Here is a 13,461-nt window from a genome sequence, read left to right as displayed (position 1 = left end):
GCCAAAACAAAACGACGTTCCAGTGTGGAACGCTCCGGGGGAAGGAACCATCATGCTGTCAACAACAAGTATTTTAGAACATCCCAACAATCTGGAGTAGAGTTTAGGTTTCTGTTTTTTTGCGACAATTAAAATGACTTAAAAAGAAATGACTAGTGGGTCAATGCACCAGCTATTTCTCAGTCTAATGGCCTTTCTACACTGCGATTTTTAGCGATCTTATAAGACCATTGCATGACGTGAATCTAATAAACTTTGGTACGATTGCCAAGTTTGATGCATTCACATTGTACGATGACCATTTACTGAATCGCACGTCAACATGCAAGGAGGAGAAAGACGTGAATGTGGAGTGACAGGTCGTAGCAGCTGTCACACTGTGAGTCAGTCATCCTAAATTTCTGACACCGCTAGACGCTGACAACGGCCGTCATGGAACCTGCCTCACAGTGCAATGTAAAACCACCGATTTAGAGCCATGACCAAAGATATCTCCACGATTCTCCTACAATGCTCATCTTTCGTCTGCCACAGCCCAAAATCGCACAGTGTAACCCGGGCATAAGAGGAAGAAGGAGTGCTGCTCAGGCAGGGTTCTGAGCATTCTGACCTGGACAGGGTTTTATTATCTTGGCTTGGCCTCAGTGTTGCCTGATGCCAGTGGCCAGGAGGACACTATTATGCTGTGTGCTAGAACAAGAAAGCAAAGCAAGAAGGGCAAGAAGAGCAGCCAAGGGGGGCTAATGTGGACTACACTGGACCATGTAGTGTGTATTTTGAGCGTCAGACATCAGTTTGATTCCTAACTCAACATTAAATGGCTTTAAATGCTATTCACTAACTGCAGGTGGTGTTGGATTGACTCTGTGGTTTAAGTTTCGATTATGCATGACTAATACGAATACTGTGAACTGATGATTTAATATGTGAGTTGTGGATTTTTTCATACAGAAATAATCTGTGATAAAAATGGATCAAAGTCTCTTTTATGGCCTTCCAGGAATGGACTGAACTGTCAGCTCTAGTTTGTAATTTGGTTAACCTCGTGGTTTTGGGCAGTAGTTCCTCACACCTAATTAGAAAAACACTTCATTGCTTCGTTGCTACATCAGGCAACACTTAAGCTATCCTACTCAACACAAGTCACGAACATCCACCCTCAAAGTGCAGCTTCTCAAGTATGGCATTCAGCACATTTCAAAAGATTGAGATTGAAGATGAGATGTTTCCAGCAGAATGAGGCAGGTCAGCTGTGCAAGCACTGGACTTCAATAAATAATGATGCATGTGTGAAGGATTTAGTGGTCTGGGAGTGAGAAGGGCCTTCAACCCGCAGGACATCCTTCCACCATGGAAATGTCAATTTGTACAGTAGACGATGAGAACTGACAGCACGCCTTTTTAAAAATGTTTTGACAATTCCACCATGTAATAACTGCTGCCATGAGGGATTACTAGGATCAACAAATGTAGTGACCTACGCTGTAATCCACACTGTTATGTTTGTGTTCCTGGCCTCATGTGACCTGTCTGGCAGTGTGTGCTCCAACAGGGTGTGTCACTCTCAACAGGGTGGCATGACCCTAGATGACAGGGAGCCCAGCTGGATAACAGATGAGTGGTTGGCAGGCTGCGGCAGGTGTCTTCTGAGTGGCGACCAACTATACCCACCACGCGACATCAAATGTAAGCAAAAAAGCAGCCCAAATGAAGGCGCAGACAAAACAAAAGCCAGACAAAATGAAAACAAAGACCAGTGTTGCCCGTTCTCTGGCACAGCACAGTGTTTTTCAGGCTATTGTTGCCAGCCTCAGACTGAGAACACTGACACCGAGAGAGAGCATCAGCATTCTCTCACTTGGCAGCTGAAGCTTTCAAACACAGCAGATTGAGAACAGGCAGCGCCAGAAGGTGAGGCACCACGTGGCGATTGTGGTTTCACAATAGATGAGACTGAGCATTCATGTCTGAAAGCTCCCTGCTACCCCTGCAGGGAGAAACCGTCTCCACTGAACAAGCATGTTTTGATGACACGGGATGCCTGGCTCACAGCAAAGCTCATCTCGTTTTCTTAGGTTACGGAGCTCTATTTAACGTTTAAGACCCAAATAGAAAGGGCAACGATCATGTAAGACAGCATTTGATATGGGCAGAGCTCTCTAGGCCACTAGAAATGGGCCACATGTCGCAAGGATGGGTTACAACAACGCTGCACTGGTACTGGATCCTTGACAAAAACAAGGCTGAACCAGCACATGGCTAACCCATCTGGAACAAAAGCTGGCCTAATTTCGCCAAAGATAAGAGACAAGCCCAGCTCTGCAGAGAGTGGTGATGTGGGCTGCGCTCCTCTTTTTCTCCAAAAAACCACAAAAGGTTTAGGATATCGACACATGGAGGTAAAATGGGCGGTTGTCTGAAATAGGTCAGTCAAAAGTCTAATGGGATACACACACAAGCTCCAATGCAAGCAGAAATAACCATAGATAAATACATAGATACACACACACAGGCCATGCAGGCATTATTAGATGGGTTAATGGCTCCTGAGCTATTCAAACAGCAGGCTTTTTTTAAGCATGCTCCTCAGACAGCATAATGGTGATATGGCCAGAGGGGCTGGGAGGTTCTTGAGGCCTTGTCGTACCTATTGCAATAAAACGCTGCAGCTTTGCTCCTCCACTGTCTGATTACACTAGTCCACCAGTTTAAAACACATTTAAGGCTCACTCTGTTATTTGATGCAGTTTCAAGTGTTATAGCCACCCCTCATCTATCTGGAGGGAGGTGGAAAGGCTGGAGGCGATCCTCCTGGGTCAATCACCTGCCTGTCACATCCAGACTCACACTCCCAATTACATGCAATTTAGAGTCGCCAGTCAACCTAACATGCATGTTTTCAACTCTGGCAGGAGACCAGAAGCTTCTTCTGCTGTGAGGCAACAGTACAACAGTCCACTGCTGCAGCAACAAAGTCCATATGCACAAAAATACTAGGAAAGAATGCCGTGGTCAGGGGCTGTGATAACAGAAGGAAAAGAAAATAGAAGATAGATAAGAATGTGTAAGTTGCAAAAGTTGCATAAGAAAATGGAATGTTATTTTTGTTTATTTTAGTTCTGTTGTTTATCTTTCAAAGAGTAGGGAAAAGTGAAATCAGCATGCATGATGGTTACACACTTGCAGGAATTTTGATCTCTGAGTGTAAGGCTGATCCACTAGAGTCTCTTTTCAACAGAGGTGATTATAAAGGTGGAGGGAATGAGTGTAATGGGATTAAAGACAAGCAGTTCTTTGAAAGTGTTGCCAAACTGGTTGAGAAGACAAACACACACACACACACACACACACACAATCTCCCAGTGTAAATAGTCCATCATGAATATTCATCCTGGAATTTCTGGACGTGGAAACTCTCACAGCCGAATGTGAACAAAACATGCAAATACATCAACAAACTGGTAAATGCACATAATCACATGCATCAAAAAAACGTGTTAAAACAAGCTGCAAAGCCAAAGGGGAAACAAATGAACACACATACAGCACACACACACACACACACGCACAGGGACAGTGATTGACAGCTTGCATTAAAGTAAGGGCAGGTCGGGGCATGGCAGGAGGAGTGGTGATGGGAGGCAATTAGAGACATTTTTTAGATGATAATGGCTGTGTACAAGTCACACAGTCTATCAAAACGTATTCATAGCAGGCGAGGAGAAGAGCATAGCAATGAAAAATGCCCATGATATGGCCCGGAGGGCATGGAAGGTTAAGAGCAGAGACAGACAGAGATGAAGGAGTGGCATTGTCTTACTCTGGCATGTAGGGATGTCGCAGTATTTCCAGTAGATCCCGTCCTCATGATCGGCGATGTAGCACCATGGCTGAACGTCCCCATCGGGATTCCTGCAGGTGAAGAAGGAAGACATTATTTGGTTGTCCAGTGTTAAGACTTGGACACACACAGAAGGGCTAACAGCGAGATGGACCAAATGTCCTTTCAAAAACGTTGAAACCTTCCGTGGATAAGGTGCAAGCACATAGACTGGAGGCTGGCTGCTGTGCAAGATAAGCAATATAAACTGTGCACAAGGCAGCACTTGCTTGCAAACAGGTTCTGAGAAGGGTTTTTGTGCCAACAATGTGGGACACACACCCCAAAATTACCGCCACAGATTGACTGATGGTCACCATTGGCCGGTAGCTGACCAGCTGGGCAGAAAAATAACCATGATATATGAGACATCACACCAATTTCTTCATCTCAGAGTGTAACAGAGAGGCTCTAAAGGGGGAAAATACCTGTGACTTGCTAAAAAATAAATCTTTGTGTAGGATTATAATCTCTGTTTGTTGGTGCAGGAGTCTCCTGGTTGTATACATCACAATAAAACTGACTTCATTCAGCTGCACGTCGGATTGTGTCACTGTGCTTTTTCTTGATCACCAAAAGGTAATGAAGACATCAAGTGTGGACGGACATGTAATGTGTTGATGCATGCAACTGTGTTTTCATTTTTTTTTTGTTGAGGTGATGAAGGTTAAAAAGAAAAAAAGGTGATGAGGGAAGGAAGAGATGATAGCAGGGATATCAGGGCAAAAACATAACAAGAAGACGGGATATCAACTGAGAACTTCCTGCGCAGAGAGCTGAATGCTTTCAGACGGAGATCATCTCTGCCGTGTCAATCATCCCCAGCAGCACCCTATGGTGCTTGTTGGGTTTAGCCTTTTCTCGACCATGCATGTCAGTCAAGAGCCAGACCAATTGGTCCGATTGGAGGTCGGTGGAGGGAAAAGGTTCTTTGTTCTGGTCTAGACACAGACCTGAAAAAGGGGCCAAGCTTTTGTCTGAGGGCCGCAGTCTCTTTTGAACCTCATCAAGGCACCTTTAACCCATCATAATAAAGCTGACAGGCCCCTCAGTGCTTTTCCTTTTCAGTTTCACTTACAAAGGCGATGAGGATTGAAGACTGAAATACCCAAATGCTTTGTGCAGGCTCTATATCTGCAGGGTGATCATATCCCAACGTAGTAAATCACGAGCCTTATGGCAACTTCTAAACTCCTGACAAATGAAATCAAAGCACCTTATGTGCAGAGGAAGCTCACGTTGGTGCTGCTTCAGCTTCACTGTGAACTGTAAAAACTCAACTTTTTTTTTTGCCCTGACTGTAATTGCCAGAAACCCTTTCTCTTCTCTTTTGACACACCTCATTGTAGCATCTTGAAAAAGCCCTGCAGCGCTGCACTATCCTGTTTCGCCTTTTGTCTGCAAAGTTGTGAAGGGCGTTTCCATTTCTTTTCTTCTCCTATCAAAAACACTATCCCGAGTTTCCTCCTCTCTTTTCACACTCAGAATGAGGTATTGACAAAGATGTTGCTGCAAAGACTGTATCTGGGGGATTGAACTGACGTTTAAGCGACTCAAAGCAAAAATTTAGTGAACAACCGACTGCTCATTTTTTTCCCCTTTTCTTTTCTCAGCCTGTCGGCGAATCTGTGAGGAAAACTCTCATTTAGTTACTTCGGTCAAAACAACTCTCAACCTGAGATTTTCCCATGTTCACAGGAAACCAGCCTTGTTTTCCAGTAAGTTTGGACACCGTATCATGAACCCAGATCTGTTTGTCGCTCCACCCAGATTGGAGGCAGACACCTGTTTGTTTAGCCCGAGGCTGCCGCTGAAATGCCTGAAAAAAAGCAAAAACTGGGCTCAACCATCAAAACACAGGCTCACATGGCCTTTCTCTAGTTCTCTCTCCTCTTCTCCTTTTCATGCCCGTCAACACATAATAGCTCTATTTGAAATAAGACTCCCAAGAACCCACAGAAGATACTATGGCCACTTATGTAATTTACTGCAGTGTCTTAATCACGCCCTAAGGGGGCAGACATAAATTAAACCATTAGCTCAAAAAAACATCCTCAGCTGGCCACCCATCCCCTGTCTGACCCAGCATCATCTTTGATCAGTAATTGATGTGGTGTGTGTGCTCCTCCTCTCTGAGCTTCCTCCCAAATTTGATCCTTCTCTCTCACACACACACACACACACACGTACCTGCACACACACACCCTTTTAGCAGAAGCATGGGAACATCATCCACAGGGCTAAAGTGAACAGGCAAGCCCACATGACAGAGAAACATAATCAAACCTGCCCCGAGGTGCCAGAGTGTGCGTGAGGGGAGGGAGGGTCGAACAGGAGGTGGAAAGCAGACAGATTAGCAGAGGTGCCACAGCGCCGATAAAAGCACACCTCGATAGATGGAAATCCTTTCGTTTAAACCCGCCAGCACAGAGAAAGACTTTGGTCCTTGTGGAGATAAAAGTCTCTGCTGGTGTGTATGAGTGTGTTTAATAGTGTTTGGGGTGGTGGTGGTGGGGGTGGTGGTGGGGGTTGCATTCACTTCCATATGCGTCAGCGAAGGCCCGCTTGGCTCTAAGGAGTTGAGCTTGTTGAAACACTCCCATACCCAGAGGTAGATCACAGAAGATGTTTGGACACTTAATTGGCACAATTACACTGATTGACTCATTTTTGCTGGAGTGAGCCACACACTTCGGTGCAGAGCCAATTACAGCCACATCGAGTTTTTGCCTCACAGGCAAACATGCAGACCTGCATTTGGAGGCAAGAGTGGCTAACATCTGAACACTGAGAGAAAAACAGCTGTTCATAGCTGGCTGCTGCTCCAAAGGTTTCCTTTACGTTAATCAGAAAATTTATGATCGCCTTTACTGTGGCTGGCACGGTGAGACTATACACATAAAAGTCTAAAATAAAATCGTTTACATCAAACTATGTGTGCAGATTCTGGGAATAACATGCAATAGGCTTTTTCTCAAGATGAACTTTTAGTGTGATTTAAAACTTTTGTTCAGTTAGACGTGTAAAAAAGATGAGAAGCTTAACTTTCCTCATGTTGAAGGAAAAATGCTGATTGCGAAGTGGTGGTGAGAGGCTTGTCTGGAGCGGGATTTGAGGTCAACAGCAGATCAGAGTCTGGCAATTTACTGCCTGGGAGAAGACTCTTTAATTGACTTGGATGATTTAGCATGCAAACTGCTGCCTGCTGCTGCGCTGCATGAATGCATGCATTGAAGACGAGTGCTTGTCGGCTGTGGGCTGATATGTATAGTCTACTGTCTGTTGTTGCTCTGTCACTACTTGTCTACTTGTGCTAAATATGAGGTTGTGATATGCTTGCGTTGTGTGTTGCTGGTAAATATGCCACCAGGTTTGTTGACATTTCTCGTCTTTTTTCAAATTTTCTGAATACATCTGAACTCTTTTATTCGGTCTGCATCATGTTGGGCGCTCCACATACCTCTTTTAACTGTTTCTTCTTTGAAGCAGACCCAATAAAAACTGTTATTAAGCCTTTTACCCACTGCCTGACCTTGTGCCAGATACAAGTTGACACCAGTGTTTACAGGAACTGCCCCTTAATTGACCCTATGAGGTTTTCTATGTCCATTTATTATAGCATCATGACTCCAATGGATCCAATGGAACACCACACTGCTGCTGAAAAAATATAAATGTAGATGGCTAAATTATACTTGAATTCTCTTTATGTTTATGTTTTAAACTCATTTAGGTGCCTTATTTTGTTCGAAAGTGCCAGAGTGTCATGGGTAACATAGCTTTCTGAGTCATGTAACATGTCATAACATAAACCTGTGTGACTCGTGTGATTTATGGATGAAACTCCAGTTCTGTTGCATTTATCATAAGCAATCTAAACAGAAACAAGTCAAGGTATTCTCATTTGATGGAAGCAGAAACCTCAGAGATGTCACAAAACCAAACTTTAAGCAAACCGAGCTGGAAAACTTGTCCCTAATCGTCTTTGCGGACAAACGTCTCGACATAAGTGATGCAATTTCTGCCTTGCAGCACATCTTCTTATGGGACATTTCTATTAACCTCTTTAATTTAACAAAGCAGCACGCTGGGATCATAATATAGTCATATAAGCAGTGGACAGCAGTTTCCCTGACCTCAGACTTGCACCTGAAATCATGGAGATTCAATTACAATCAACTTGGGGAACACTATTCACGCTGGCATTTCCATTATCTCATCTATGTAAGGGGAAAGCATTAGACTCCATAGTGAACACTCATAAATTCTACAATACACACACACACACCTGCATATAAATAGCCATCAAATGGCTGGCAAAGCTATTGAACCACCCACTGAACCATCATGCACTTCACACACTCATACTAATGCATTTTGGGGAGGGGGAGAGGAGACTGCAAGGACCAATAAATGAATTATAAATCAGGCCTTCGATTTGTGGGATGTTCCCCTTATGAGTGTGATGAAGCCTTCAAAAAAAGGTCAAACAAGTACTTAAGGACTGAAAAAAATGGTATTGTTTAAGTGTAAAAGTGCAGAATGATTGCAAAGCCACACCCAAGCTCAATACCGGCCTAAGAAGAAGATTATTCACCTCGACTTCATGATGTGAAATTAATGCTGGATTCAACCATGCTGGTGATTAGTAGTGTGAAATTCACTGCTGAATGGAGCCTCGCTAAGTCTCAGCTTAGACACGAGAGCTCTTGTCCTTTTCCTGAGGCTTTGTGCTCCTTTTCTTTGCAGAGGGAATAATGTGACATTTCCCCTCTGCCCAGTTTCTCCCTGTTTTCACTGGGGTATTTTATAGCGGGCTATAAAGCTGAAATGTGCGGCCTGTAAGGACTCTTTCTTCAGCACCCGTTCCTTCTGCCCTTCCTGACTGTATGACTGCCAGAGAAACACCACTGATGGGACCAGAAGTCACCACTCGCGTGTTAAAGGTAAAACATGTAGTGATTCCCTGTTTTGCATCGTCCACCTGTGCCCCAGCTTCAGCTTTTATCTCAACATCACAACTGGCCTTAAGGGCAGATGCCCTTTTTTTTTCTTCTTCTTCTTGTTTTTAATTCTGCCATCTTCTCCTTTTGTCTAAGGATGATCACCTAAGGTTGAGTTTTCTAGAAAGCAACTTGTGCAAAAATGAGTTTGAAGGTTAAAACAGGGTTAAAGAAATATCGCAAACAATTTGAATTGCAAGATCATGTAAATAAGGACATTTGCAATCCAAATTGGGCAACAACGTCCAAGACAGTTTACCCACATGGCTGGAAAACTGGCTCTTATGAGCCAACTTTCTGCGATCAAACAAATCAAACATCACACATCTGTGTAAACAGTGGGGTGGACCCCCCCACCTCCCCTTTTTTCTGTTTATGTTCACAACATGTGCACACACATCAACAGACACATGGGTGGATGCATGCGAAAAACACTTGTGCAGACATGTCATAAATGCCATCCCTCATCTTTTCATAATGATGTGATCGGTTTGGTTCCCATGGCCCTTGCTGACAGGTGACTTCCTTATGAGGATGGTTCCTGAGAGCAGCGGATTCACAGCCGCAGCCACAGAAATCCCTCCGTCGCTAAAGAAGCAAAGCTATGAAGCCGTCAGGGAGTTGGAAAAGCTGCATCGGACGCCAAGAAAACAGCCAAATCCAAACAATGAAGATGTCCATTTTGAATCGCTTGTTTGGACGTAATACACTGCTAATGTGCAGGGAACGCTTTCCTCGATCCTCTGCATGTATGCTCCTCATAAATCTTCTGAATTCCCATCCAGTTCAAGTAAAAACAAATCTGTCTGGTGCCACTTCAAAGCATTGCTGCGTTATGAGTTTACAACCATGACTTAGAGAAATGTTTCAGAGGCTTTGGGCCCGAGGAGGGGGGGGGGGGTGTTCTGTTTCTTATGGCCGGGTGATCTGAGCCAAGCCACTGTTCTGGACGTCTCGGTGAATTTGAACTGACTCATGAAACAGGCTCCCTGAAAACACACAAGTTTGACATTGCTGTGTATGCAATGCTGACAAGTTGTACTTGGGAGTGCGAATGACGGATAGAAAAGGGCTTTCTAGACACCCAAAGCCACCGTGTCCCTTCACATTCCAGGGATGAGGGATGGAGATTTGCTTACACAAACTCTTCGAGCGAATTTGCGCCCTTGTGATGACAGGGCTAAACGTTCTCTTTACCATCAATAAAACATTCACAGGGAAATGTCTGAGCAGGTCCCCTGTGCTCAAACCCAGAGCAACAATCTGGTTCTACATTATTCAGGAAGTCAAGCGCTTTGTCTAGGAAGTACAAAGCTACCATCATTATCTGTCTGTCAGTGTCTGCTGCTACCCACAGTGTTTTTACATCAAAAGCATAAATTACAATTATCAGGCCCTGAAAGAGCATACACAGACTGACTAACTGCTTGGAATCTGAGAAAATCTATTCTTCTGCAGCTTGAAAGTGTGGTTGAACTGCTGTAGAAAAAAAGTCAGATCTACATGTAGCCTCTGCGAAACACACACATAAATCAATTAATGATATGTAGTGTCGATGCAGGGGGGACCAGGATTAGTGTGTGGCCTCTTAATAAAAGGTATCACAATCAAGACCCTGTTTTGGAGCAACAATTCCCAACCAGGAAGTCACCTGTTTTCCTGGTAGAAAGCATTACAGCGCTCAGTTACTTCATTGAATGAAATGTGTCACTGAGATGGATGAACTAAGAGTTGGAGCCAATAAATACCTGAAAGGTAATTGTAACCTTGCCTTTGCAGGTAGAAGCCAGGTGTTTGTGGCCTTTTGACCTTCAGAGGTGCTACTCAATGTTCTTTGTTACCTGTGCTACAGTTTATGATTTATTAACAATATTCTCATCTAATGAAACATACATTTACTTTTAGAGAAACTGAGAAGGGGTGGCACGGTGGTGCAGTGGTTAACTTTTGTTGTTGTTTGTCTGTGTGTTGCCCTGCGATGGACTGGTGACCTGTCCAGGTTGTACTCACCCAAAGCTAGCTGGGATATGCTCCAGCACCCTGTGGCCCTGCACTGCAGGATGAAGCGGGTTAAAGGTAGGGTAGGAGATTTCATTCTGATGCACTTTTTGTTAAATTAGTGTAACTTCTCTTTACAATCCAATAGCAACCGTTTAGTTTGGCAGTTTGGCATTAAAACAAAGAATATGAATCATCTGTGGAAGCTATAAAACTCTAAAAACATCAGCCAATCCTCCGGGTGGACCCTGCGCGGAGTATTGGCTGGTTGTCACTCTCTTCCTGCTCTGCGTGCACCAGAGAGGTACGTTAATGATGGCCGAAGTCACAGACCGCAGCTCGTCTTCAGGTAATGCGCGTCCATGTGATTGGGAGGCGTGGCTTCGGGGTGAGCTCTGAGAGTGTTTACTTTCAAAATCTGGCTGACTCTCACTGAGTTTTCAAAATCTCCTACCCTATATTTAATAGATGATAGATGGATCTGAGAAGTTTTTTTTTAACTACTTTCTAAGGTTTCTAAAAGTTAGCACCTGCGTCGACGACATGACAAAACAATTGGGACAGCTGCAGCAGGTCTTCTGTGATGTGTCTTTGATTTTGGCTCATCATCATTTTTGGTCCATCCTGATAAACCTGTTTGGATGCATCCCGATCAAAATCAGAAACTCACCTGCAGTAATTGTGGCTGCCCAGACCTCCTTCTCCATTTGGATATTTGAGTGTGTTGTAAGGGTGTTGGAAGGTCTCGTTCCAGAAGAGGCAGGGTTTACCACCATGCAGGCTGGTCTGGTTCTGAAAGCCCCTGTAGTCCTCTCCGTTGGCAGTGTAACACTCTGGAAAGAGAGCGAAAAAAAAATATCTATAAATCATCTGGTGTTTGCAAAAGTGGGATTAAACGTCTTTTAAGATGGAAATCAAAAGCCTGAAAAAAGCTTTTAAACAGTAAAAGGCAGCAGCCACACATGTGACCTGCTTTATTGAAAATCTGGATTTCTGTGCCATTAAAACATTTTAATGTGTTCTGGAATGATTACAGACAATAAGTTTGGAATAATTGTATTCTTTGCCCAGGCAGGCAGCATACATTTTTAAGCTTGGGCCAAAAGTGTTAAAGCGAGATCAATGACAGCATTGTTTCAATTAATCCTAACACACAAGCATGAAGGCAGGGGGGGGGGGCACAGACATACAGCAAAAGCAAATATGGCTTGGATTTCCAGGAAGTGTATAACAACCATATGGCCAAGTCAGAGAGAAACAGAGAGTTCCCAAGGCAAAACAATGGCCTGTGGACGGCTTTTCTTCCCTGAGAGAGGGAATTCAAATAAACAATGGGCTGATGGAGGGATGATGAGCCGTCAGCACTCATCGCACTGAGCCTCGCGGGGCTCCCGTCAAGAGAGTTTTAACAGCTACAACTGAATTCCTCTTTTGATTGCATTACAATGGAAAATATAAATTTATTATGTGACTGCTATGATTACTCATGCTGCAGGTGCTCATAATAATTACTGCAACTGACGGCGCAGGATTCCTGTTCAGTGTAACCAGCTGAGCTACAATCAGGCTTTGACATTAACACTTTTTTTAAATGAGCGCACGTCCCACTCTCTGCTAGCCGTGTTTCAAAAAGTCGAGCAAGAGCACACGGGACTATTACAACAATTTCCCGTCATGCCTGTCAATCAAACATTAATAAAGGGGGAAGAAAAAAACAATACGTGCTTGTTTGGCTGGTCTCCATGGGGTCTTGTTGCTATGTATGTGGTTAGCCAATGACCGGCCCCTTTTATCAAGTCAAGCTGTCTGGGCTGAGCATGAGCTAATGCATTGCAATATGACAGTCATTATACCCTTTGGTGAGCCAGCTGTGCTCCAAGGCTCTTTCTGATTCTCTTTCCAATCCAAGGTTTCCCAACTCCTCTCCCCACCCCTCTTATCATCTGTTCTCTCCCCTCTCATCATCCTCTACTCTTTTCACCTCTGTCAGCTCGCGCAGACAAACCTTTCTTTGGGGATGTTTTAGTCTCTCAGCTGCATAATGCAACTTCTGTTGCATCCCAGTCACACAGACAAAAGTGTAACAGCACCAAAATATAATCAGTTCACCTGAAAGTAGGGACACAGGGTTTTAAAAACCTGATATTTAATATGCTGATATTGTTCAATTGATTTTGGTTTATCCATCTGATTGAGTGTTTTGTTTTTCCTGCAGCGAAATTAGCATGTTAAATTATCAATCGTGTCGATCAGCAACAATTTTAAAACCTCCACACTGAAGACATACTTCTTTCATGCCTAATGACATCATTTTTAATAAGTATTAGTCCGTGTCAGCTGATCTTCTGATATCTCTTTTTATTGTGTAATATTACATTTAAGGCAATATATCTGTTGATATTGATGTCTTGCTGACAATATTGTACGATATTTATTTTACTTTTGGCAGGAGGGGGAGAATAAAGGAGGAGGGAGGAGTAGAGCCCACCTGATACAACACATGTGCAATAATTTTATATGTGCATTAATCCATCTGTTCCATCAATGCTGGTGTGCAATGTTGTATATAATTCCTCTCAT

At 43.7% G+C, this 13,461-nt stretch overlaps 1 protein-coding gene across 2 annotated transcripts in view; it reads right to left on the bottom strand.

The window, feature by feature from the left end:
• kremen1 (kringle containing transmembrane protein 1) overlaps positions 1-13,461 on the bottom strand; it is a 52,125-nt gene that overhangs the window by 20,593 nt on the left and 18,071 nt on the right. For both annotated transcript variants that reach the window (XM_028415163.1, XM_028415164.1), the window contains exons 2-3: positions 11,552-11,714; positions 3,821-3,912 (exon numbers count right to left, since the gene is read on the bottom strand). In XM_028415163.1, the coding sequence (XP_028270964.1) occupies positions 3,821-3,912; positions 11,552-11,714 (255 nt within the window). The remainder of the gene's footprint in view (positions 1-3,820; positions 3,913-11,551; positions 11,715-13,461) is intronic.

The sequence above is a fragment of the Parambassis ranga genome, chromosome 9 (assembly GCF_900634625.1).
Source record: "Parambassis ranga chromosome 9, fParRan2.1, whole genome shotgun sequence".
Lineage (NCBI taxonomy): Eukaryota > Metazoa > Chordata > Actinopteri > Ambassidae > Parambassis > Parambassis ranga.
This window is presented reverse-complemented; position numbering and strand designations above follow the sequence as displayed.